General features: G+C 45.9%; 1 protein-coding gene across 1 annotated transcript in view; it reads left to right on the plus strand.

Annotated features, from left to right (window-relative positions):
• Positions 1–22,838, plus strand: part of MARCH4 (membrane associated ring-CH-type finger 4) — a 238,934-nt gene that overhangs the window by 47,675 nt on the left and 168,421 nt on the right. Inside the window, exon 3 of the mRNA XM_029605145.1 lies at positions 17,993–18,126. Within this exon, the coding sequence (XP_029461005.1) occupies positions 17,993–18,126 (134 nt within the window). The remainder of the gene's footprint in view (positions 1–17,992; positions 18,127–22,838) is intronic.

The following is a 22,838-nucleotide window of genomic DNA, read 5'->3' on the forward strand; positions in this document are numbered from 1 at the left end:
GGTTCCTTGTGCTGGCACAGCAAGGCTGGGGGATAAAATAGCGCGTGCAGGTTTGGAAATCAAATGTATGCATATGGTTTCCCTCCCCCAAGCTAAACCCTGCCTACGGGAATGCCCCTTTGTTTAATGCGGCTAACAGTGCATGCATTATGGAGCCATAGAACCTGTTCATGCTTTTAGCAGCATTTGAAAATAGCCCTCCCTGAGGATAATTTTCAGGGCAGTTTTGTTAGGTAAAGAAGCATTTGCTTTTGCACAGTTTGCCCTGGCTGAAAATGGGCTGATTGGGTGGAAATATGCACAGACTTTCACAATCCCATGTACAAAAGAAGTGTAACTGGGGTTGTCTTTAGGTGGGAGGGGAAGGGAAAGCAGTGCCTATACATTGACATTTTCAAATGTAGGTGCACTGTTTGCCCCTCCTACACTAACAGCAGGTGTAAAGGCATGTATCTGTCTACCATGTAGGCATGTTTGAAGGGAAAACGAGTTACCCTTTGAAAGCTACAAAATACATGCATATACTTGCTATTGGGCAGGCTATTCAAAATTCTCTCCCACCCCTCTCCACTTAATGATATGCGTCATTAGTACTTACAGGGATCAACTACTGTAACTCACTATATGTTGGTCTACCTCAATCCACAATCACACCTCTCCAACTTGTCCAAAACTCGGCTGCCTGTTTTTTTTAACAAATACAAAGTTTTATGACCACATTACTCCAGTTTTATTCTCTTTACATTGGTCACCAGTTCAATGGAGAATATCATATACATTTTTACCTACAACACACAGTTTGATGTATAATGTCAACAGTCCAGGATTACATGCCTCTTATGTTCAATATATTTTTATTAAGTGATACCGAAACAAGTTATGCATAGGCAACGTCAACATATATAACAGAAGAAGCAATAATGCACAACACGGGTACCAAAAATGCTGAATTGTAACGCGGTCACTACATTTAGAGTAAACATGTTCCCTCATGTAGTTTAAGATCCAAAAATCAATTTCTACTTGAAGTCCCTTTACTAAGAACCACCATGCTCGCAATAACCTGTGAATGGGTATTTTCTATTGCCGGTCCAATAATATGGAATTCCCTCCTGCGTCACCTAAGATCCTTATCTAATTCCAAAGATTTTAGGAAAGCTCTGTTCATCCAAGCTTTCCAAGATCTCTGTGACCCTTAACTAGCCTATCTTTTACTGTTGCCCAAATATATTCGTCTTCATCCTCATCCCTTGCTCAGACCCTAACATCCAGGCTTTGTATTGACTATTTGTAACCTGCCCTGAATGTTGGAGAGTGGAACACTGAGAGGAAAGGATCACCTTGCTGGTGGCTGAAAGGAATCAGTAAGTTTTTGCTTGGGACATTGTCTTTTTTAAAAGTATTGGGGCAAAGTTAACTATTTGGGAATATTATTTAGTGTGTTTGTGTGTGTGTGTGCTTTTAATAGTCAGAAAGGCAGGGAATAAACAAGTTAGACTGTTTGTTTTTTAGTCAATAAGGTAGCTAGTAAGCAGTAAGTAGTATGTTTATTTTTAAAAGTCTGCAGAACTGAGTGTTCTGCAGACTTTTAAAGAACTGAGTGTTTGTATTTAAAAGAAAAAAGAAAAAAACCCCACAAAAAACCCCCCAAAAAGTAGCCAGAAGCTAGAAATAAGCTAGGAGCAGTGTATATCTAAGTAAAAAGGTTGAAAGGTTCAGCTCAGTTACTCACCTTGGAAAGGTGTTGAGGTAGTGTGATTGGGTTCAATAGGTACCAACATTTGTTAATCAAGAGAGCAGTGAGTCACTCTGGCTGACTAACTGAAGTTGGACTGTTTGTATTTCCCAACCCTCCCACCCCTCGCCCACCCACCCCTAGCTCATCCCTTAATTTATAGGCAGGTGCCACTTTCACAAAAAAAAAACAAACCATCAACAAAAACTTTGAGAATTCGATCAGACCCCAGTAGGCCACTACCAGACATATAGTGAATTCACTAATACATTTAAAGGACGTTAGACACATTCCTACTCCCATAGCAACCTAAAACTTAACTAGGAACTGATCAAAACTGAGATGAAGGCAGCAGTCCAGCAGCAAGAGGGGGGCTTCCCAGTCTTTTGCATCGAGTGTCACATGTATGATTTTTTACCCACCGGTGAGAAGTTGTACATGTGCATGCGATGCAAAGAGCTCCTGGCTCTCAGAGAACGAGTCCGATCTCTGGAGGCTAGAGTGGCAGACCTGGAGGAGCTGAGGCAGACAGAGAGGTATATAGATGAGACCTTCAGGGACATAGTAGCCAAGTCCCAACTTCAGACTGGCAGCCCTGGTGCTGCCGTGGAGGAAGAAGGTCTCATGATGGGAGAGCATCAACCGGATGCAGCAGGAAAGGATCCTGCAGCAAGGACCTGCTCTCCAGTTGATGCATTGTCCTTTCGCACTGAGGATATCTCCCCAAGGCCTACTGCCCAGGACGGAAGGGTTAGGTCGGCCGTCATAGTTGGATTATTAGGAATGTAGATAGCTGGGTGGCTGGTGGGCGTGAGGATTGCCTGGTAACTTGCCTACCTGGTGCGAAGGTGGCGGACCTCACGCGTCACCTAGATAGGATTTTAGACAGTGCTGGGGAGGAGCCGGCTGTCGTGGTACACGTGGGCACCAACAACATAGGAAAATGTGGAAGGGAGGTTCTGGAAGCCAAATTTAGGCTCTTAGGTAGAAAGATTAAATCCAGAACCTCCAGGGTAGCATTCTCTGAAATGCTCCCTGTTCCACGTGCAGGTCACCAGAGGCAGGCAGAGCTCCGGAGTGTCAATGCGTGGATGAGACGATGGTGCAAGGAAGAGGGATTCAGTTTTGTTAGGAACTGGGGAACCTTTTGGGGAAGGGGGAGTCTCTTCCGAAGGGATGGGCTCCACCTTAACCAGGGTGGAACCAGACTGCTGGCGCTAACCTTTAAAAAGGAGATAGAGCAGCTTTTAAACTAGAACAAAGAGGAAAGCCGACAGTCGCTCAGCAGCGCATGGTTCGGAGAGAGGTATCTTCAAAGGATACTAATGATGCATTAGAATTAGGGCATCCCGACAGTGAGGTTCCAATAATAAGAAAAGTAGTCCAAGTGCCTGTAACTGAAAACTCACCTGAGCTAAAAAATTCTAACTTATCCCTATCAATTAAAAAGCAGAATGAAAATACAAACAAAAAACAAACTTTGAAATGTTTGTATGCTAATGCCAGAAGTCTAAGAAGTAAGATGGGAGAATTAGAATGTATAGCAGTGAATGATGACATAGACTTAATTGGCATCTCAGAGACATGGTGGAAAGAGGATAACCAATGGGACAGTGCTATACCGGGGTACAAATTATATTGCAATGACAGAGAGGAGCACCCGGGAGGAGGTGTGGCGCTTTATGTCCGGGATGGCATAGAGTCCAACAGGATAAACATCCTGCATGAGACTAAATACAAAATTGAATCTTTATGGGTAGAAATCCCTTGTGTGTCGGGGAAGACTATAGTGATAGGAGTATACTACCATCCACCTGGTCAAGATGGTGAGACGGACAGTGAAATGCTAAGAGAAATTAGGGAAGCTAAACAAATTGGTAGTGCAGTAATAATGAGAGACTTCAGTTACCCCAATATTGACTGTGTAAATGTATCATCGGGATTCGCTAGAGAGATTACATTCCTGGATGGAATAAATGATAGCTTTATGGAGCAATTAGTTCAGGAACCGACGAGAGAGGGAGCAATTTTAGAGAATAGAAACTGTGCCCATGATCTGAGCCCTCAATCAAAAGGGGAATCAAATCCAAAATGACTGAAAATAAAACAAGCCAAATTATTCATATTTACCAAACATAACCAGCTGGAATTATTCCCTTGAATATCCGAAGGAAGAGGGATAGAGACAGGACAGGCTCTACTCTTCAAGAATGTCTCACTAAACTGGATCCATAAACAAATACAAATTCTCTTGCAATAGTAACCTAGGCTTTACCCTCACCTCCCACAGTGATACCACTGGATGTCACATGACGTAGATTAGGTAACTTGTAATCTGGGACTACACAAACTTTACATCCAAGAAAATGAACATCCTGAAAGTAGAAACGTGTTCTTAAGAAGTTGCTTCTCCATCTCTAATACTAGAGTCATTAGGGGAGCGGTGGATGATAATTCTTCCTGTGAGGTTTCCAAAAAGTGGGTCAAGTCCAGACTGCCTCAAGATAATCAATTTAATTTGGTATTTTTATTCTGCCATTCATAGCTGGTCAGTCACTTCAAAGTGGATCGCATAGTGTATAGTTAGTCAAATTAAAGCATTATGTCGCAGGTTAGGGAGCATTAGGAGGTCATGTTGTGTTCATTCAATAGATGGTAGTTACAATCAATTATTTTCTCAAAACTCGACTACTGCAACTCCCTCCTCCTTGGACTTCCTGAAATCCACATCAAGCCCCTCCAAGTTCTACAAAACGCCGCCGCCAGAATTATCACCAATCACAGAAAATCCTCCCACATCACACCCACTCTCAAAGACCTCCACTGGCTGCCCATCACACAAAGAATCCAGTATAAAACCCTCACCCTTCTTCACAAAAAAATAAACAACAACAGAATGGTCTGGCTAAACAACAACATCCAACCATATTTCACACAAAGAAATCTCAGATCCACCAACTCAGGTCTCCTCTCCATCCCAACTCTTAAAAATGCTCACCTCAATACAACACGCAAACGAGCCATTACAATAGCTGGCCCTACCCTCTGGAACTCCCTCCCCCCACAGCTCAGAAACGAACCCTCACCGCAAGTCTTTAAAAAACAGCTCAAAACATGGCTGTTCTTGAAAGCATTCCCTCCTGAACCCCAACATCCTATAATAAACGCTCTTGAAAGCCTTACCGCATAACTTCTACTCTGCATGAACGCATACCCCCTCCCCCCTTCTCTATCCTCCCTTTTCCCTGTCCCCCACCCTTCTCGTAACCTCCCTCTTCCCTGTCCCCCACCCTACTCATAACCAAGTCATATTGTACATATTGTATATAGACTATATGCCATTTCTATATACCCACATCTAATATTTAATTTTAATTTATTCATATGTTACAATGTTCCTTATATTTATTGTTTAATCAACTGTTCTCTTGTTACAATGTAAAATAGGGCAGTTCCGGCTCTATTCAACCTGTTTTCTGGAAACCGATGTGATATCTCGATCGAATGTCGGTATACAAAAGAAATAAATAAATAAATAAATAAATAGTTATGATTTATAAAGAACTAGCCGTTAAGCCCGTAACAACGGGCTACATTTAAAAAAAAATGTTTCAGTCCATTTCCTTCCCACGCCCTTCCCCTCATTCTATTGCTCTAGTCACTTCCCTAAGTCCTGCCAGCCACCAGAACCCAAAGGCTCAACCCAGTGGGGGAAGCAGCTCCAGTCTGTCCCACATCAGGGTATGTTCACTAGCTGTTGGCATAGGTCTCGTAGGTTTCCCTACAAAGCTGTGTCAACTGTGCCACAGCAACAAGGGCTCACTCTCACGCTGCTCATCACACACTGGGAGGCTGTTCCACACATCCACCATCCTCGCCTTAAAAAATATTTCCTAAGATTACTGCCATGTCTAACTGCTTTCAACCTCATCTCATTACCCCTCATTCTAGATCCTCCTTTCTGTTGAAAGAGGCTCACCTCCTAGGCATGGAAACCTTTGAGATATTTGAATATCTCTATCCTATCTCCCCTATCTCACCTTTCTTCTAGGGTGTACATGTGACGGGCTACATCATCTCTAGAAACGCTCTGATGCAGTGTTTTTCCATCAATGATTAGTGGGAGGGTTTTTGAAGATCTTTGGGATCCTCCCATAGCAATGACCCCCACCTTTTTGTGGTTTGTGGCTCAGGGTTATATAGTGCCCTGTGCATGCCCTGTGTATGGACAGGGTATGGAGTTTTGTGTGAAAATCCCTGTCTATGCCCCTCAGGCCTGGAGAAGAGAGGGAAGGAGAGAGATGAAGAGGGAAGGCAGATTAAGAAGAGATAAGAGTTAGAGATCCCTTCAGGATCTCAAGTCAGTTATTTATTTATTTTTATAATTAACTCTTTATTGTTGTCAGATCAAAATTACATAAAAATCAACCAATAAGAACACTACTCATAATTATACACCTGCTGCACACTTTGACACATTAGGACATCAAAACCAGAAGTAAGCATGTCAAGGCATGAACATTCAGGAAATAGCATAAAGCACAATCCCTCCAACTCCTATAATGGATCCATATAGAATGAAATTTACGCAAATTATTCCATTTAACAGCTGTGAGCTTGCTCGACATGTCCAACCTGGATATGACCTTTTGTAAAGAGGGAGCATGTCTCTGTCTCCAATGCACCGCGATTTCAAGCCTTGCCGCAATGCAAACCGCTTGCACCAAGAGTTGAGAAGCGGCACTCAGATCCTCACAAGGAAAATGTAATAGTGCCGTCGCTGCCAGCCATGTGATGTTTTCATACAGCACACTGGAGAGAAGAGACACCACCCAGCCCTAAAATAATTTAATAACTGGGCAGTCCCACCAAACAAGTAGAAAGAATCCCACTTAGTTACATCCTCACCAACACAGATTGCTAACATTTGGGTAAAACCTATGCATCTTGTCAGGTGTATAATACCAACAATATAGTATCTTATAACAGTTTCCCACTCTTAATGAGGAGACAGATGCTTTATGGATGCTTAAGAGGATTACATCCCATTCCTCTTAAGAGGTATTTAAAATCATGAGAGGTCTAGAACGGGTAGATGTGAATCGGTTATTTACTCTTTCGGATAATAGAAAGACTAGGGGGCACTCCATGAAGTTAGCATGGGGCACATTTAAGACTAATCGGGGAAAGTTCTTTTTTACTCAACGCACAATTAAACTCTGGAATTTGTTGCCAGAGGATGTGGTTAGTGCAGTAAGTATAGCTGTGTTTAAAAAAGGATTGGATAAGTTCTTGGAGGAGAAGTCCATTACTTGCTATTAATTAAGTTGACTTAGAAAATAGCCACTGCTATTACTGGTATCAGTAGCATGGGTTCTACTTAGTTTTTGGGTAATTGCCAGATACTTGTAGCCTGGATTTGCCACTGTTGGAAACAGGATGCTGGGCTTGATGGACCCTTGGTCTGACCCAGCATGGCATGTTCTTATGTTCTTAAAGAACACCCCAAATCTATCTCCCATGCCTGGAGGTGCGTCGGTTTAGCAACCAGCTGCACGTTCAGCAGCTCATACATTTTGGGAAATGAGACCTTTTAGCTCCACTCCCTTGGTGCAAAAACCCTCAAAGAGAGAGGGACCAGTCAGCAATTGAGATTTAATTTGGTTACCAGATAAAAAGTGGGAGAGTTGCTGATAGGAAAGAAACTCTGAGGTAGGGAGATTATATCGCTTACATAGTTTATCAAAAGAAACCATATGACCCCCTTCCCACATGTGTTCCACTAAATAAATGCCTTGCTCCTTCCAGGATTTGAGAGCCTGTGAGGGCAAGCAAGGGAGAAAATAAATATTGTGAAACAAGTGTGAAGACATAAAATATTCCTGGAGACCCAGTAAACGTCGACTCCAACTTTTGCGGAGGTTTACTGTGATAGGTGTTATGCAAGTGGACCCTTGAACCGGAGCGAGAGATGACACCCACCTGCAGTGCTCAGGCGAACTCATCTCCGGCAGGTGGAAGTTCGGCAAAGCCTTGACACGGAGTCCTTGGTGAGGAGGCTGGTATGCAGTCCCAGTACCAACCACAGGTCTAGGCAGGCGGCAGGCAAACAATGTCCAGATTCCAAGCAAGGGTCAGGGCAGGCAGCAAACAACGAAGTCCAGAGTCCAGGCAAAGGTCAGGGCAGGCAGCAAACAACGATGTCCAGAGTCCAGGCAAGGGTCAGGGCAGGCAGCAAACAACGAACTCCAGAAATCAGGCAAGGTCAGCAGGCAGCAATCCAAACGAAGTCCAAAATCCAAGCAGGGGTCGGGGCAGGCAGCAAACAACGAAGTCCAAAGCAATCCAAAGTCGAACCAGGAGGCACAGGCAATCACAGAACACAGCCAAGTACAGGAACCTGTTGCGAAGGCGTCCTGCTCCTTACTGAGGGAGTTTAAATCTCCCTCACCGATGACATCATCTTCCGGGGCCGGCCTCGCTTCCGCGTCGCGGCCCCTTTAAAAGGCGGAGTCAGCCGCGGCTTTTTCGACGCTGCTCCCTGACGTCTTCCTGCCTTCACGCTGCTGCCTGCGCGCTGCAGACCGCCACGAGGGGGATCCCGAACGGCCCGAGAAGAGGAGGTAGGGAGGACTGGCTGCGAGTGCTCGCGGCCAGAACTCACAATAATAGGGGTAGTTGGCGCCATATCAAGACTGCCTCACCAAGTGCGGTGGGGCTGCCAGAGAGTAGCCGACAGGGGCATCAAGACCCACAGCTTTTTTAAAAAAATGTGTATGAATGAATTCAGTTTGCATCCTTCACCCACACACAAAAGAGAAAACAAGGCTTTAAGCCAAGGTAAAATAAAATCCATCTCATCGCTAGTAGAGAGAATGGTGGCTTTCCACATTATGTGGATGGTGTATTAAACTGTTACATATTTGGTCCAAGGAAATTATTTTCTGCTTGATTGCATGGTTACATTTTTCCTACCTGCGGTAGCCTACAGGATTACAATCTAGGTAGGTGGCACGTCTCCTTTAGAGAGCAGTATAATAATAATATTTATGGGGAATTTTTAGTCCTTTGTATTCAGTGTGCTCTAATCAGTGCTTTCAAAGGCCACGATGCTTTTTTTTTTCCAGCAGGTGTGTTCTTTTTATAGACTTGAAAACTCATAGAATGGAATCCCTGAACCCATTTTTAGTTTTGCTTTGTTTTTTTTTATGTAGTTTAACCTGCAACATTCTGTTCCTTCTGAAAACAAAAGCCGACTTGTATAGGTATTTAATGGCCTCCTTTTTTCTGACAGCATGCCTTCAGCCTAATTTTCTGTTGAACTTGATTTACAAATTGGTCAAATTACAGCCAACATGCCAGTGAAGGTTAATGCAATCGTGGACCCACTGCCAGTGGAAGTTCAGAGTGGTAAGAGGGATTCTGAGTAGCCGAGCATCTGATGGGTCACTGTCAGGAGCAAAGGATGAGGGATAGAGCAGCACAAGGCAATCAAGGAACTGAATAAAGCGGTAAACAGGAGAAGAGTGAAAAGCTATCTGGTTCTGGAGGCCCCAGATCTCCAGAGGGAGAGCGACAGAGTGAAAGGTAGGCTGTCTCAGAAGGCTTTCCAAAGCAAATTAGAATCTAAATACAGTATATATAGTCTGGAAGAGAAGGTGAGATAGAATGAGGTCTTTCAAATAAGCAATTGTAGAACACTGCAAAACTTGAAGGAAAGGTTTTGCAAAGCTGTGTCAAGTTCTCTTTTTTTAATTTCTGCTTTTGACCATTTGTTTTTAGAAAGTTGTGGAGAGTGATGGAAGAGCTGGGGAAACTGAAAGTGGACAAAGCTATGGGGCCTGATGAGGTTCATCCTAGGATACTGAGGGAGCTCAGAGATGTGCTGGCGGCTCCGCTGTGTGATCTGTTCAATAGATCCCTAGAAACAGGAGTGGTGCCCAGTGATTGGAGAAGAGCGGTGGTGGTCCCGCTTCACAAGAGTGGGAGCAGAGAGGAGGCTGGAAACTACAGGCCGGTTAGCCTCACCTCGGTGGAGAGAAAAGTGATGGAGTCACTGTTGAAAGTGAGAATAGTGAACTATCTACAGTCAGGAGAATTGCTGGACCAGAGGCAGCATGGATTCACCAGGGGAAAATCCGGTCAGACAAATCTGATTGACTTTTTCGACTGGGTGACTAGGGAGTTGGATCAAAGAAGAGCGCTCGACGTTATCTACTTGGATTTCAGCAAGGCTTTTGATATGGTCCTGCACAGAAAGCTGGTGAATAAAATGAGAAGCTTAGAAGTGAGTGCCGAGGTGGGGGCCTGGATTGCAAACTGGTTGATAGACAGAAAACAATGTGTGATAATAAATGGAATGTACTCTGAAGAGAGAGCGGTGTTATGCGGAGTACCACAAGGATCGGTGTTGGGACTGGTCCTGTTCAATATCTATGTGAGAGACATAGCAGACGGGATAGAAGGTAAAGTTTGTCTGTTTGCGGATGATACTAAGATCTGCAACAGAGTGGACACGCCAGAAGGAGTGGAGAGAATGAGATGGGATTTAAAGAAGCTGGAAGAGTGGTCGAAGATATGGCAGCTGAGATTCAATGCCAAGAAGTGCAGAGTCATGCATATGGGGAGTGGAAATCCGAATGAACTGTATTTGATGGGGGGAAGGCTGATGTGCACGGAGCAGGAGAGAGACCTTGGGGTGATAGTGTCTAACAATCTGAAGTTGGCGAAACAATGTGACAAGGTGATAGCTAAAGCCAGAAGCATGCTGGGCTGCATAGAGAGAGGAATAGTGAGTAAGAAAAGGGAAGTGATGATCCCCTTGTACAGGTCCTTGGTGAGGCCTCACCTGGAGTACTGCGCTCAGTTCTGGAGACCGTATCTCCGAAGAGACAGAGACAGGATGGAGGCGGTCCAGAGAAGGGCGACCAAAAAGGTGGATGGTCTTCATTGAATGACTTATGAGGAGAGATTGAAGAATCTAAATATGTACACCCTGGAGGAAAGGAGGAGCAGAGGCGATATGATAAAGACTTTCAGATACTTGAAAGGTTTTAATGATCCAAAGATAACAACAAACCTTTTCTGTTGGAAAAAAAATCAGCAGAACCAGGGGTCACGATTTAAAACTCCAGGGAGGAAGATTCAGAACCAATGTCAGGAAGTATTTCTTCACGGAGAGGGTGGTGGATGCCTGGAATGACTTTCCGGAGAAAGTGGTGAAGACCAAAACTGTAAAGAACTTCAAAGGGGCATGGGATAAACACTGTGGATCCATAAAGTCTAGAGGATGTGAATGAAGAGTGGGTAGCTCACGGGAACGACGGCTACTACCTGGTGATAATAGCCTTATTCAATAAACATACAGACGTTTAATGCGACTCCAACATTGCTCTAAGCTTCAGCGGCAATGAGGAAATGTGGAAAAAAGGATTTGCATTCACAAAAAAGCGGGGAGTAGCTTGCTTGTTATCGCAGTTACTACCCCAAACCAAATAAGCCTGATACTTCACTTTCAATACATAACCAGCATAGCTCTCTGCATCAACAGCAGGAGAGAAAGTCTGACACTTCACGCATATCCAGAATAGCTCTCTGCTTCAACGGCAGGGGAGCAAGACTGATACTTCACGTTCGATGCAAAGCCAGCATAGCTCTCTGCTGGCAGGGGAGAAAGTCTGATACTTCACTCATACCCAGCATAGCTCTCTGCTTCAACGGCAGGGGAACAAGACTGATACTGCACTTTCAATGCATAGCCAGCATGGCTCTCTGCTTCAACGGCAGGGGGGAATGAAGAAAGGTGGATCTATATTCAGGCAACAACCAACAAGGACTGAATTACATAGTCTGGATAAACAGATAAGCATGGGTGTAGCTTGCTTATTGCGGTGGTTAATACCCCTAACTAATTAAGCTATTTCACTTATTTGCAGTTCCTACACTGCTCTCTACATTAATGGCGGGGGTGGAAGGGAAATAGAATAAAAAAGGTTACTAAGAGCCAAGAGAAACAGATAAGTATGTGAGAAAAAAAAGTGCAAAAGCTTGCTGGGCAGACTGGATGGGCTGTTTGGTCTTCTTCTGCCGTCATTTCTATGTTTCTATATGTTTCTGTGGTTGGTTTGGAGTAATAGCTTCATGGTGGTTGTTTTCAAATTAGGATAACTGTAGGAACTGGATGCTTCAGTTCTGTAATGTCCAGTCTCTGTGTACCAATGGGAGCTGGTCACTGTGGTTCTCTTCTCCACTCTCACTATGTGCCAGAGTATCTTGCCCAACATCGTTCTTCATGTCAAATATCCATGTGCTGGAGCCAGTCACCATGATTCTCTCCTGTGCCACCACTGTGTACTGAAGAAGCCAATTACTGCATTTTTCTCTTCTCCTCTCTCTGTGTACCAGAGAGGTCAGACACTATGGTGTTATCCCTCTTTGAACTATGTGTGACAGGATACTGCCACTAAGGTTCTCTCCTGCTATATGTTTCAAGGTTCTAACACCAAGGTTCTCCTTCTCTTATCCTGATGTATAACAATGCATCCTACCACTATGGTACTCTCCTCCTTTCCTCCTCTGTGTCCAAGAACCATAGTGCTTGTCAATTATCCTGCTGTACAACACAGGATCCTGGCTCCATATTTCTCTCCTCCTCTCCTACTGTATGCCATGGGATCCTGTCTCTATGTTCTCTCCTCTCCTGCTGTATGCCATGGGATCCTGTCTCTATGGTTCTCTCCTCTCCTGCTGTACGCCATGGGATCCTGTCTCTACTGTACAAAACAGGATCCTGGCTCCATGGTTCTCTCCTGCTTACACTACAGGATCCTGGCTTCATGTTCAATCCTCTCATGTTGTAAGCCACAGGATCCTGTCTCCATGGTTCTCTCTTCTGCTGTATGCCATGGGATCCTGTCTCTATGGTTCTCTCCTCCTCTCCAGCTGTATGCCATAGGATCCTATCTCTATGGTTCTCTTCTCCTCTCCTGCTGTACACCACTGGATCCTGTCTTTATGGTTCTCTCTTCTCCTGCTGTACACCACTGGATCCTGTCTCTATGGTTCTCTCCTCTCCTGCTGTATGCCATGGGATCCTGTCTCTATGGTTCTCTCCTCTCCTGCTGTACACCACTGGATCCTGTCTCTATGGTTCTCTCCTCTCCTGCTGTATGCCATGGGATCCTTTCTCTCCTCCTCTCCCGCTGTATGCCATGGGATCCTGTCTCTATGTTCTCTCCTCTCCTGCTGTATGCCATGAGATCCTGTCTCTATGGTTCTCTCCTCTTCTGCTGTACACCACACGTTCCTGGCTCCATGTTTCTTTCTTGCTGTATGCCATAAGATCCTGTCCCCTGGTTCTCTTCTCCTCACCTGCTGTGCATCACAGGATCCTGTCTCCATGGTTCTGTCTTCACCTGCTGTACACTACAGGATCCTGGCTCCATGCTTCTCTCCTGCTGTATGCCATGGGATCATATCTCCATGGTTCTCTACTCACCTGCTTGCTGCGACCTCTGATGCTCACCTCTTTTTTCCCTGCACCAGCGACTCTTGGAAGATTGGCAATCTCTGTCTGCAAATGCTGCCTTCCCTGGCGTCCCCAGGATGGCGTGGACGATACTGTCGGCCATCTTGAGTCAGGGATTACCTGGGGCGCGCGCGCCAGGCCCTCTCTTTTTTTTTTGTGTGTAAAGATTTTTATTAGAATAAAGACAAAAAGTAACATAATATAATGATACAGAGAACATTATATGCACAAAATGCGAGATATAATATAAGTATCAAAAAATGAACAACCTATGTTCCAGTTTTCAAATATAGGTAACCAAACCCCCCCCCCCCCCCAGTACAACTGGTGTGAAATAGTAGGAGACAAGGGAAAGTACAAATGGAACAAAATAACTGCAAGTCAGGCCCTCTCTTAAAAACGTCATGGTGGGAACCTCGGGGGCGTCCCCTCCGCATGACGTCACCCACCAGTGTATTTAAGCTATTCAGACTTGGCTTCCTACGAGTTAGCAAGGACTTCCCTCCTGCTGAATTCCACACCTTTGGAAACGCTTCGCTATTCGCTACTCTGAACCTGTTCCTGCACTCTGGGCTTGAATGCCTTAGGTATCCACTCCTCGGGGGCCTTGTCACGTTCTGGCTATCCACTCCTCGGAGGGCCTTCCTGCCTGGAGAAGCCATCTACTTTGATTGGGATCCAGCCTTGTGAGTACACTACTTGTTTGATATCATCTTGCTGACGGAATCTCCGTTGTACCCTGTGCCTTGGGCCACTACCGTGCTCTCCTCAGCATACCTGCTTCTACACTTCGGAATGAGGAACCTCTTCTATTATGCTCTATTGACCTCCTGCACTTCACTACTGTCATCTGTGTTGATTCTCAGTGTACCCCGTGCTATGGGCCACTACCGGATCTACCCCTGAGAAGTGTTCCTGGGAGGAAGAGTTCCCAGGCATACCCTGCTCTGTGAGCCACTACTGGGGATATAATCATTGAGCCACGTTACTACTCTGGACTGTGTCTCGCTGCCCACTCGGTGGGTACTTCAACTCGTTCCAGTACAATAAAGTCTTATTACTAACTGTGTCCATCTCAGCTGAGGCCACGCCTATCTTGGTGAGTCCCCACAGGGCTCCTCCCTGTGGGTGGAGTCAGCTCTCACTATGATCCAGGGTCCACAACCACACTAAATTATAACAGATTGCTAACTCCATGGACCCGGCTCAGGTCTCAGCCCTGCAGGCCATCCCTGGCCTGGCCCAACGTATTGCTGAACAACAGAGGACCTTAGAGAAATTGACTAATGCTTTTAATCAGTTGACTTCCCAACTGAACAGTTCATAACACCTGATAAAGATGCTTCGTCACAAGTGGTTTCTGTACGTGTGCAGTATCTTTACCAACCCCCACTCGCTTTTCAGGAGATTCCCTGTTGTCTAGGGGTTTTCTCAACCAGCACAATATCCACATCTTGCTACAACCAACCTACTTTCCGAATGTAGTAGCCAAGACTACGTATATCCTGTCTCTTTTATACGGGAAAGCCCTGGCCTAGGCTTCACCGCTTTGGGAATGCAATGACCCAATCCTCAGCGACTTGCCAGGTTTTCTTGCATTCTCCATCAGTATTTGATGGCCCAGCTCGCAAGACAGTTGTTGGATCTGCTCTTTTACATCTCCAACAAGGAGCTAAGCCACTGCCAGACTATGCCATTGAATTTAAGACCCTATCTTCAGAGCTTCACTGGGACCTGGGGTGCCTATGTGCAATATTCCTGGAGGGCCTTAATCCCTGCATCAAGGATGAATTAGCAGCACGTGACTTACCTGACACTTTGGACTCACTCATTGACCTCGTAGGAAGAATTGATCGCTGCCTACAAGAACGTTCACAGGAGGTAAAAAGTCCTAAGAAACATCCTTCAGGGAGTATGCACTCCCGATCAACACCAGTAACTCAGACCCCACCTTCACCTATCTCTGAAGAAGAGGAACCCATGCAATTAGGCCGCAGCCACTTAACCACCAAGGAGAGACGCTACTGTAAGAGATTAGGTCTCTGTATGTACTGCGGACAACCTGGCCATGAAGTTCAATCCTGTCCCATCTGTCCGGGAAACATGCAAACCTAGGATCCGCTGGAGGACTCTTCCGATCTCTTACTACCCCATCTCCTCTACTGACTCTCCCAGTCTCAATCATTTCTGGGACTCTTGAATTCCAGACTCTTGCAATTATAGATTCCGGAGCCGGTGGTAATTTTATGCTTAAAAGGCTGGTGGAATACCTACAGATTACTATCGTTCTGACACCTACTCCGCTGCTTTTCTCCTCTATACATGGCGAGCCACTACCTGTAGAGGTTTCCTACACCACACAACGAATATGCCTGCGCACTGGTTCTCTTCATACTGAGACAATATCATTTTTGGTCCTCGACAAAGCCATTCATCCAATAGTACTTGGCCTACCTTGGCTGCAAGACCACACACCCCAGTTTGACTGGGATACTCTGGAGCTTTCACAATGGGAGCGGCTTGTCACAACAGATGCCTGAAGAAAGTAATACCTGTGCCCTGCATGTCTACCACTACTTCTCTACCAGGTTTGCCACCACAGTACTCGTCCTTTCAAGACGTGTTTTCAAAGAAAGCAGCTGATGTATTACCACCACATTGGTCCTTCGACTGTGCTATTAACTTAAAGCCTGATTCAGAGCCCCCTAGAGGAAGCCATGTTGGCCTATAGTCAAGAAAATTTGCAAAAAGGATTTATCCGGCCTTCCAAGTCACCTGCCGGAGCCGGATTCTTTTTTGTCGGCAAGAAGGATGGATCCCTTTGCCCATGTATAGACTACAGAGGACTTAACAAAATCACCATAAAGGACCGATACCCTTTACCTCTGATTTCAGAGTTATTCGACAGACTACAGGGAGCCAAGCTTTTCACGAAACTAGACTTAAAAGAAGCATACAATCTGGTCCACATTCGTCAAAGGGACAAGTGGAAAACGGCCTTTAATACTCGTGATGGCCACTTCAAGTACTTGGTCAAGCCCTTTGGCCTGTGTAACACTCCGGTCGTATTCCAAAATATGATGAATGAGATTCTGCGAGATATGCTGTACCAATGCATGGTTGTGTATTTAGACGACATACTAATTTTCTCCCAAGATCTACAAAGTCAACAGGTAGATGTTGCCAGAGGTCTGCAGATACTACGGGACAACCGTCTCTATGCTAAGCTTGAAAAGTGTGCCTTCCATCAGGAGTCTGTTCCCTTTCTGGGCTACGTGGTGTCCAGCAGGGGCTTCCAAATGGATCCACAAAAGACCAAAAGCATACAGGACTGGCCTCAACCCACTGGTCTTAAAGCTCTCCGCTGATTCCTCAGCTTCACCAATTATTATCACATATTCATCCACCACTACTCCACCTTGACTGCACACTTACTGCCATAACAAAGAAGGGAGCTAACCCTTCACAGTGATCTCCAGAAGCTGTTGCTGCATTCTAAACCCTCAAGGAGGCTTTTCTCAAGAAACCTTGCCTTTGCCACCCGGACCCTCGACGACCATTTATAGTCTAGGTTGATCCCTCCGATGTCAGAGTAGGAGCCATGCTGAGACAGAACAGTGACACCCATACACTGCACCCTTGCTCTTTTTTTTCCTGGCATTTTTCTCCAGCTGAGAGAAATTATGGTATAGGAGATAAAGAGCTGTTGGCTATCAAGCTGGCTTTCGATGAGTGGCGCCCATGGCTCGAGGGGGCACAACATCAGATAACTGTATACACAGACCACAAAAATTTGGAATATCTGCGTCATGCGCAGTGACTGAATCATAGACAAGCCCAATGGTCTTTGTTTTTTAATCAGTTTGACTTTCTGCTCAAGTACCGTCCTGCTGACAAGAACACCCGTGCAGATGCCCTCTCAAGTTCTTTCACTTCAGAGGATGCCCCAGATGCATCTTGCCATATCATCAACCCTGAAAAGGTGATTCTGGCCGCTACCCATTCCGTTCCAGCTGGGAAGATGGTGGTACCTCGGACCCTGAGAAAGAAACTTCTTAAGTAGGCTTATGATTCCCGATTAGCCAGTCACCCTGGGCAATTCTGTATGCTATCCACCTTACAGAGGTATTATTGGTGTCCTTCAATGAAGGAGGACAGAAGCCTCCAGATGGTCATCCTTGGGGATCTTCTCCAGCCTTTGCCAGTTCCAGTGAAACCTTGGATGCACATCACGATGGATTTCGTCGTTGACCTGCCAGTGTCCAGCGGAAACAATACCATATGGGTCACAGTAGACTGCTTCTCGAAAATGGCACACTTCATGGCCTTACCCGGGTTACCATCTGCCCCAGAATTGGCAAAGCTGTTTAAACGGCATATATTTCACCTGCACGGCATGCCGAAACATATCCTTTCGGATAGAGGTGTACAGTTCACGGCTAAATTGTGGAGAGCCCTTTGTAAGAAATTCAATATTTCTTTAGACCTGACGTCAGCATACCATCCACAATCAAATGGTCAAACTGAAAGAACTAACCGTACACTTAAACAGTTCCTACATTCCTACGTCAACTCCAGACAAAGCAACTGGGCAGAACTGCTTCCCTGGGCTGAGTTCGCCCTGAATTCACACCCTTCGGCTGCTACTGGATCTACTCCTTTCCAGATAGTGTATGGCCGTCAGCCATTACCTCCGTTACCAATACCCTTGTTGGTTTCATCACCTGCAGCTCAAACTTCGGCTGAAGAACTCCATCAGCTTTGGGAACAAACCAAAGGCTTTATACAAAAGGAAGGACAAAGGGCCAAGAGATGTTATGGCGCTCATCACAAAGCAGCACCCCAATTCCAACCAGGAGACAAGGTATGGCTCAGTACCAAGTTTATCTGTCTCAAGCTGCCATCTGTTCGATTTGCTCCACGCTACATTGGGCCTTTTCCCATTCTTCGCCACCTGGGACCAGTAACTTACAGCTTACAACTACCTACTTCCATGAAGATACACAATGCCTTCCAAGTATCCCTCTTGAAGCCACTCATCCTCTCTGAGTTTTCAAGAAAGACTCCAGATCCACTACCTCTTACTGCCAAAAAGAATATCACGTACCAAGTGGATGACATTCCTGATGTACGTAAACATGGAAAGCAATGGGAATACCTCATATACTGGGAAGGATATGGGCCAGAAGAAAATAGTTGGGACCCTACTAATAACATCACTGACAAGGACTTAATTCGTCAATTTCATCTAACTCATCTAAGGAAGCCAAAACCCCCTGGGAGGGACCCTAAGAAGGGGGGTACTGTTGCGCTCGTCACTCGCAGACAGCTGTGACCTCTGATGCTCACCTCTTTTTTCCCCTGCACCAGTGACTCTTGGAAGATTGGCAGTCTCCGTCTGCAAACGCCACCTTCCCTGGCGTCCCTGGGACGGTGTGGACAATCCTGTCATCCATCTTGAGTCAGGGATTACCTAGGACGCGAGTGCCAGGCCCTCTCTTAAACACATCATGGCGGGAAACTCGGGGGCTTCCCCTCCGCATAACATCACCCGCCTGTGTATTTAAGCTATTCGGACTTGGCTTCCTACGAGTTAGCAAGTACTACCTTCCTACTGAATTCCACTCCTTTGGAGACACTTCGATATTCACTACTCTGAACCTGTTCCTGTACTCTGGGCTTGAACGCCTTAGGTACCCGCTCCTCGGGGGCCTTCACGCGTTCTGGCTATCCACTCCTCAGAGGGCCTTCCTGCCGGGAGAAGCCATCTACTCTGATTGGGATCCAGCCTTGTTCAGCCTTGTGAGACTGCTACTCGTTTGATATCATCTTTCTGATGGAACCTCCAGTGTACCCCATGCCTCGGGCCACTACTGTGCTCTCCTCAGCATACCTGCTTCTACACTTCAGAGTGAGTAACCTCTTCTATTCTGCTCTACTGACCTCCTGCACTTCGCTACTGTCAGTGTTGATTCTCCGTGTACCCCGTGCTGCGGGCCACTACCGGATCTACCCCTGAGAAGTATTCCTGGGAGGAAGAGTTCCCTGGCATACCCCACTCCGCAGGCCACAACCGGGGATATCATCACTGAGCCACATTACTACTCTGGACTGTGTCTTGCTGCCCACTCGGTGGGTACTTCAACTACTTTCCAGTACAATAAAGTCTCATTACTAACTGTGTCCGTCTCAGCTGAGGCCTTGCCTATCGTGGTGAGTCCCCACAGGGCTCCTCCCTATGGGTGGAGTCAGCTCTCACTACAATCTAGGGTCTACAACCACACCAGATTATAACACTGCTGTACACCACAGCATCCTGTCTCCATGGTTCTCTCCTGCTGTATGCCACAGGATCCTGGCTCCAGGTTCTCTCTTGCTGTACACCACAGGATCCCGTTTTCATGTTCTCTCCTCCTCTCCTGCTGAATACCACAGGATCCTGCCTCTGTGGTTCTGTCCTGTTGTACGCCACAGGATCCTGTCTTTATGGTTCTGTCCTGTTGTACGCCACAGGATCCTGTCTCTGTGGTTCTCTCCTGCTGTACGCCACTGGATCCTGTCTCTGTGGTTCTGTCCTGCTGTATTCCAAAGGATCCTGTCTCTATGGTTCTCTCCTGCTGTATTCTACAGGATCCTGTCTCTATGGTTCTCTCCTGCTGTATTCTACAGGATCCTGGCTCCATGCTTCTCTCCTGCTGTATGCCACAGGATCCTGTCTCTATGGTTCTCTCCTGCTGTACGCCACAGGATCCTGTCTCTATGGTTCTGTCCTGCTGTATGCCACTGGATCCTGTCTCTGTGGTTCTGTCCTGCTGTATTCCAAAGGATCCTGTCTCTATTGTTCTCTCCTGCTGTATTCTACAGGATCCTGTCTCTATGGTTCTCTCCTGCTGTATTCTACAGGATCCTGTCTTTATGGTTCTGTCCTGCTGTATACCACAGGATCCTGCCACCTTGATTCTCGCTTTTCTCCAGGTGCTGCAGGAACCATTCACCTCCACTATCTTCTCCCCTTCTCTGGCTTTCGATGGTTGTTTGAGCAGTGAGTCAGTATGCTGTGGGGTGTGAATAATCATAGACAAAATTATTTCCTTGACTGGTTTCAGATACTTGTGCAGACTGAGTCACTGGTTTCTTTGAGAGGGCTGTGCAGAGTGAGTGATTTAATTGTGTGATATTGCGGGGCTTTTGAATGTTGTCTGAGTAATACCTATGTTAGAGCTACTAACAGCCAACACAGCAAACCCCCGTGGCACAGCCAGTTCTTTCTCATTAATTTGTAAGTTGTATCTTAAATTATGGGTTTTTTAAAAAATTTTCAAAACTTTGAGACTAATGGGCAGCTTCCACTAAACCACGAGGCAGTAAGATGCCAGGGTACTTTTATACCTGTGGGCTATGTAAGGAATTTTGCAAGGAAGGGTGCCTGGTGGCCGAAATGGCTGCTGGCACCTGGCAAGTTCCCCTTTGAAAATTTGCTTCAAAGTATATGGGTACAAAATTACCTGTATATCTCGCCCCTGCTGCCGAGATTCGGGGGAGAGGAGGAAATTTCAATATATGGCAATACCTCAATATATATGGTAGAAATATGTTTCTGCAATTTTCTTTTTCCATATAAAATAAAATTGTCAGGCCGATATTTAGTGCCATTTGTCCGGCTAAGTTCGGACTTAACCAGACAAATGGCAAGATTTGAAAATCCATGCTATATGACCACATCCAAGTTGCCCGTCTAAGTAGTTAACGGGATAAAACTTAGCCGGATAACTTGGAGGCATTCCGAGGGCATTAAGTTAAGCCAGATAAGTTACCCAGCTAACTCTGGTCATGGCATAGAGCAGTCCTAAAGTTAACCAGAGAAACATATTTGGTTATCTTTATGATAGTTGGGTATATTCAGTAGGGATGTGAATCGGAACCAGAATCGGATCCGATATCAGTTCCGATTCACATCTCTATAGATGTGAATCGGAACCAGAATCGGATCCGATATCAGTTCCGATTCACATCTCTAATATTCAGTGCCGCCGCACCATTCAATATCCCATTAAGGTTACCTACTGAATTTTATTCAGCTAACTTTGCTGGTTGGACAGGTGACTGCAAATGGATCCCCTTTCTATATATCGAAATCCATTTTCCCACATACTCCCATTAATTACCTGGAGATGCATTCCTATGGGGGAAAAAAATAAATAAAACCAGACAAGCGGAATCGAAAACAAAGAATTTTTTTTTTTTTTTAATTATAGAAATGTGTGAATTCCTAAACTGTGATCATCTTTCTTCCTCCCTCTTCTGTCTCATCATCTTAATCACTTGCCTCCTCTGTGGGGTCTCCAGTCTCATTTCGGTTGATTATCTGCCTCCTTCTGTGATCACTTTTCTTCAGCAGCTCACGAGCAGAGCCTGCACCGGCACTGCCTCTTTCTCCAGTCAGCCCCTCGCTGTGCAAACTGTGCTGTTTTCTTAATCCTGCCAGGTACCCTTTTACCACCGGTAAATATTTTCCTCCCTCTGCTCATGCTGGAAGTCTTCGTACGTTCCTTGCGCCTTTCCCTGTACTATCACTGTGTGCCTAATCACATGGGCGCTGCTCTTGGATCCCGCATTCAGCCGTCTTTCCATGATGTCGCTGCTATGACGAGACAGCCTGCAAGCGCTTAAACATGTTTGACAGCTTGCATTTAATTGTCATGGATTGCTCCTGCTGCGGGGGGTTGCAGACCCTAATGCTTTAGATATTTTAGCCACTTTCTCACCAGAGGCAAAGCCCCTTAAAACGTCTGATTTTACATTGAAGGTAAAGCTTTTTCTAATTCCTCTGGTGCTTCTGCTCTGACCTTCAGACAGCGGATGCTTTCTCGGAGGACGAGGCAGAGCGTGGGGGAGTCTTTGTGGCAGGCTTTCCTCTCCTGAAATGGATCTGCCAGATTTTCCTCGCCTTTCTTTCCTGGAGCAGTGTCTGGAATGGCTGTGGACTGCAGCAAGCTTTAACCTCCCTTGCAGGACAGGTAGTGAGTGGCGTGTGGGAATATCAGCGGCATGGAAACAGCCCCTGCTTGGAATTCTGTTAACGCCGAGTCCGTGGTATTATGGCTGAGGGCACGGCTAGGTATGGTGAACCCCCCAACAGGAGTAGTCCAGGACGTCAGGGCAAGGCAGAGGAGATCTTCTGCCTATACCAGCCCCCTCCCCCGCAGGCTGAGCCCTTGGGTTCTCATGGCCAGCAGGACTTAGGCTGTGGCTGGAGTTGAGGTGCAGGCTATGCAGGACTGGCGGCTGAAACAAGATTGGGGTCAGAAACAAGGGCTGGATACAAGGACAGGACTGGACCAGGCAGAGACATGACCAGGCAAGTTGGAGGAGGAGGACAGAACCAGACAAACAGAGAGTAAGTAACACAGATGCCCAAAGGCAGGGCCTGAAAAGGCCACAAGACAAGGCTAGAGCAGAAGGCCTGAGAAGGCCACAAAGTAATACATGGAAGAAAGGGCCATGAAGGTGGCCGATTAGACTAAATGACAAGTTACTGGAGTTTGCAAGGGGCAGGGTTAAGTAGGCTGGGCCTTG

The sequence above is a fragment of the Rhinatrema bivittatum genome, chromosome 6 (genome assembly GCF_901001135.1).
Source record: "Rhinatrema bivittatum chromosome 6, aRhiBiv1.1, whole genome shotgun sequence".
NCBI classification, from domain to species: Eukaryota; Metazoa; Chordata; class Amphibia; order Gymnophiona; family Rhinatrematidae; genus Rhinatrema; species Rhinatrema bivittatum.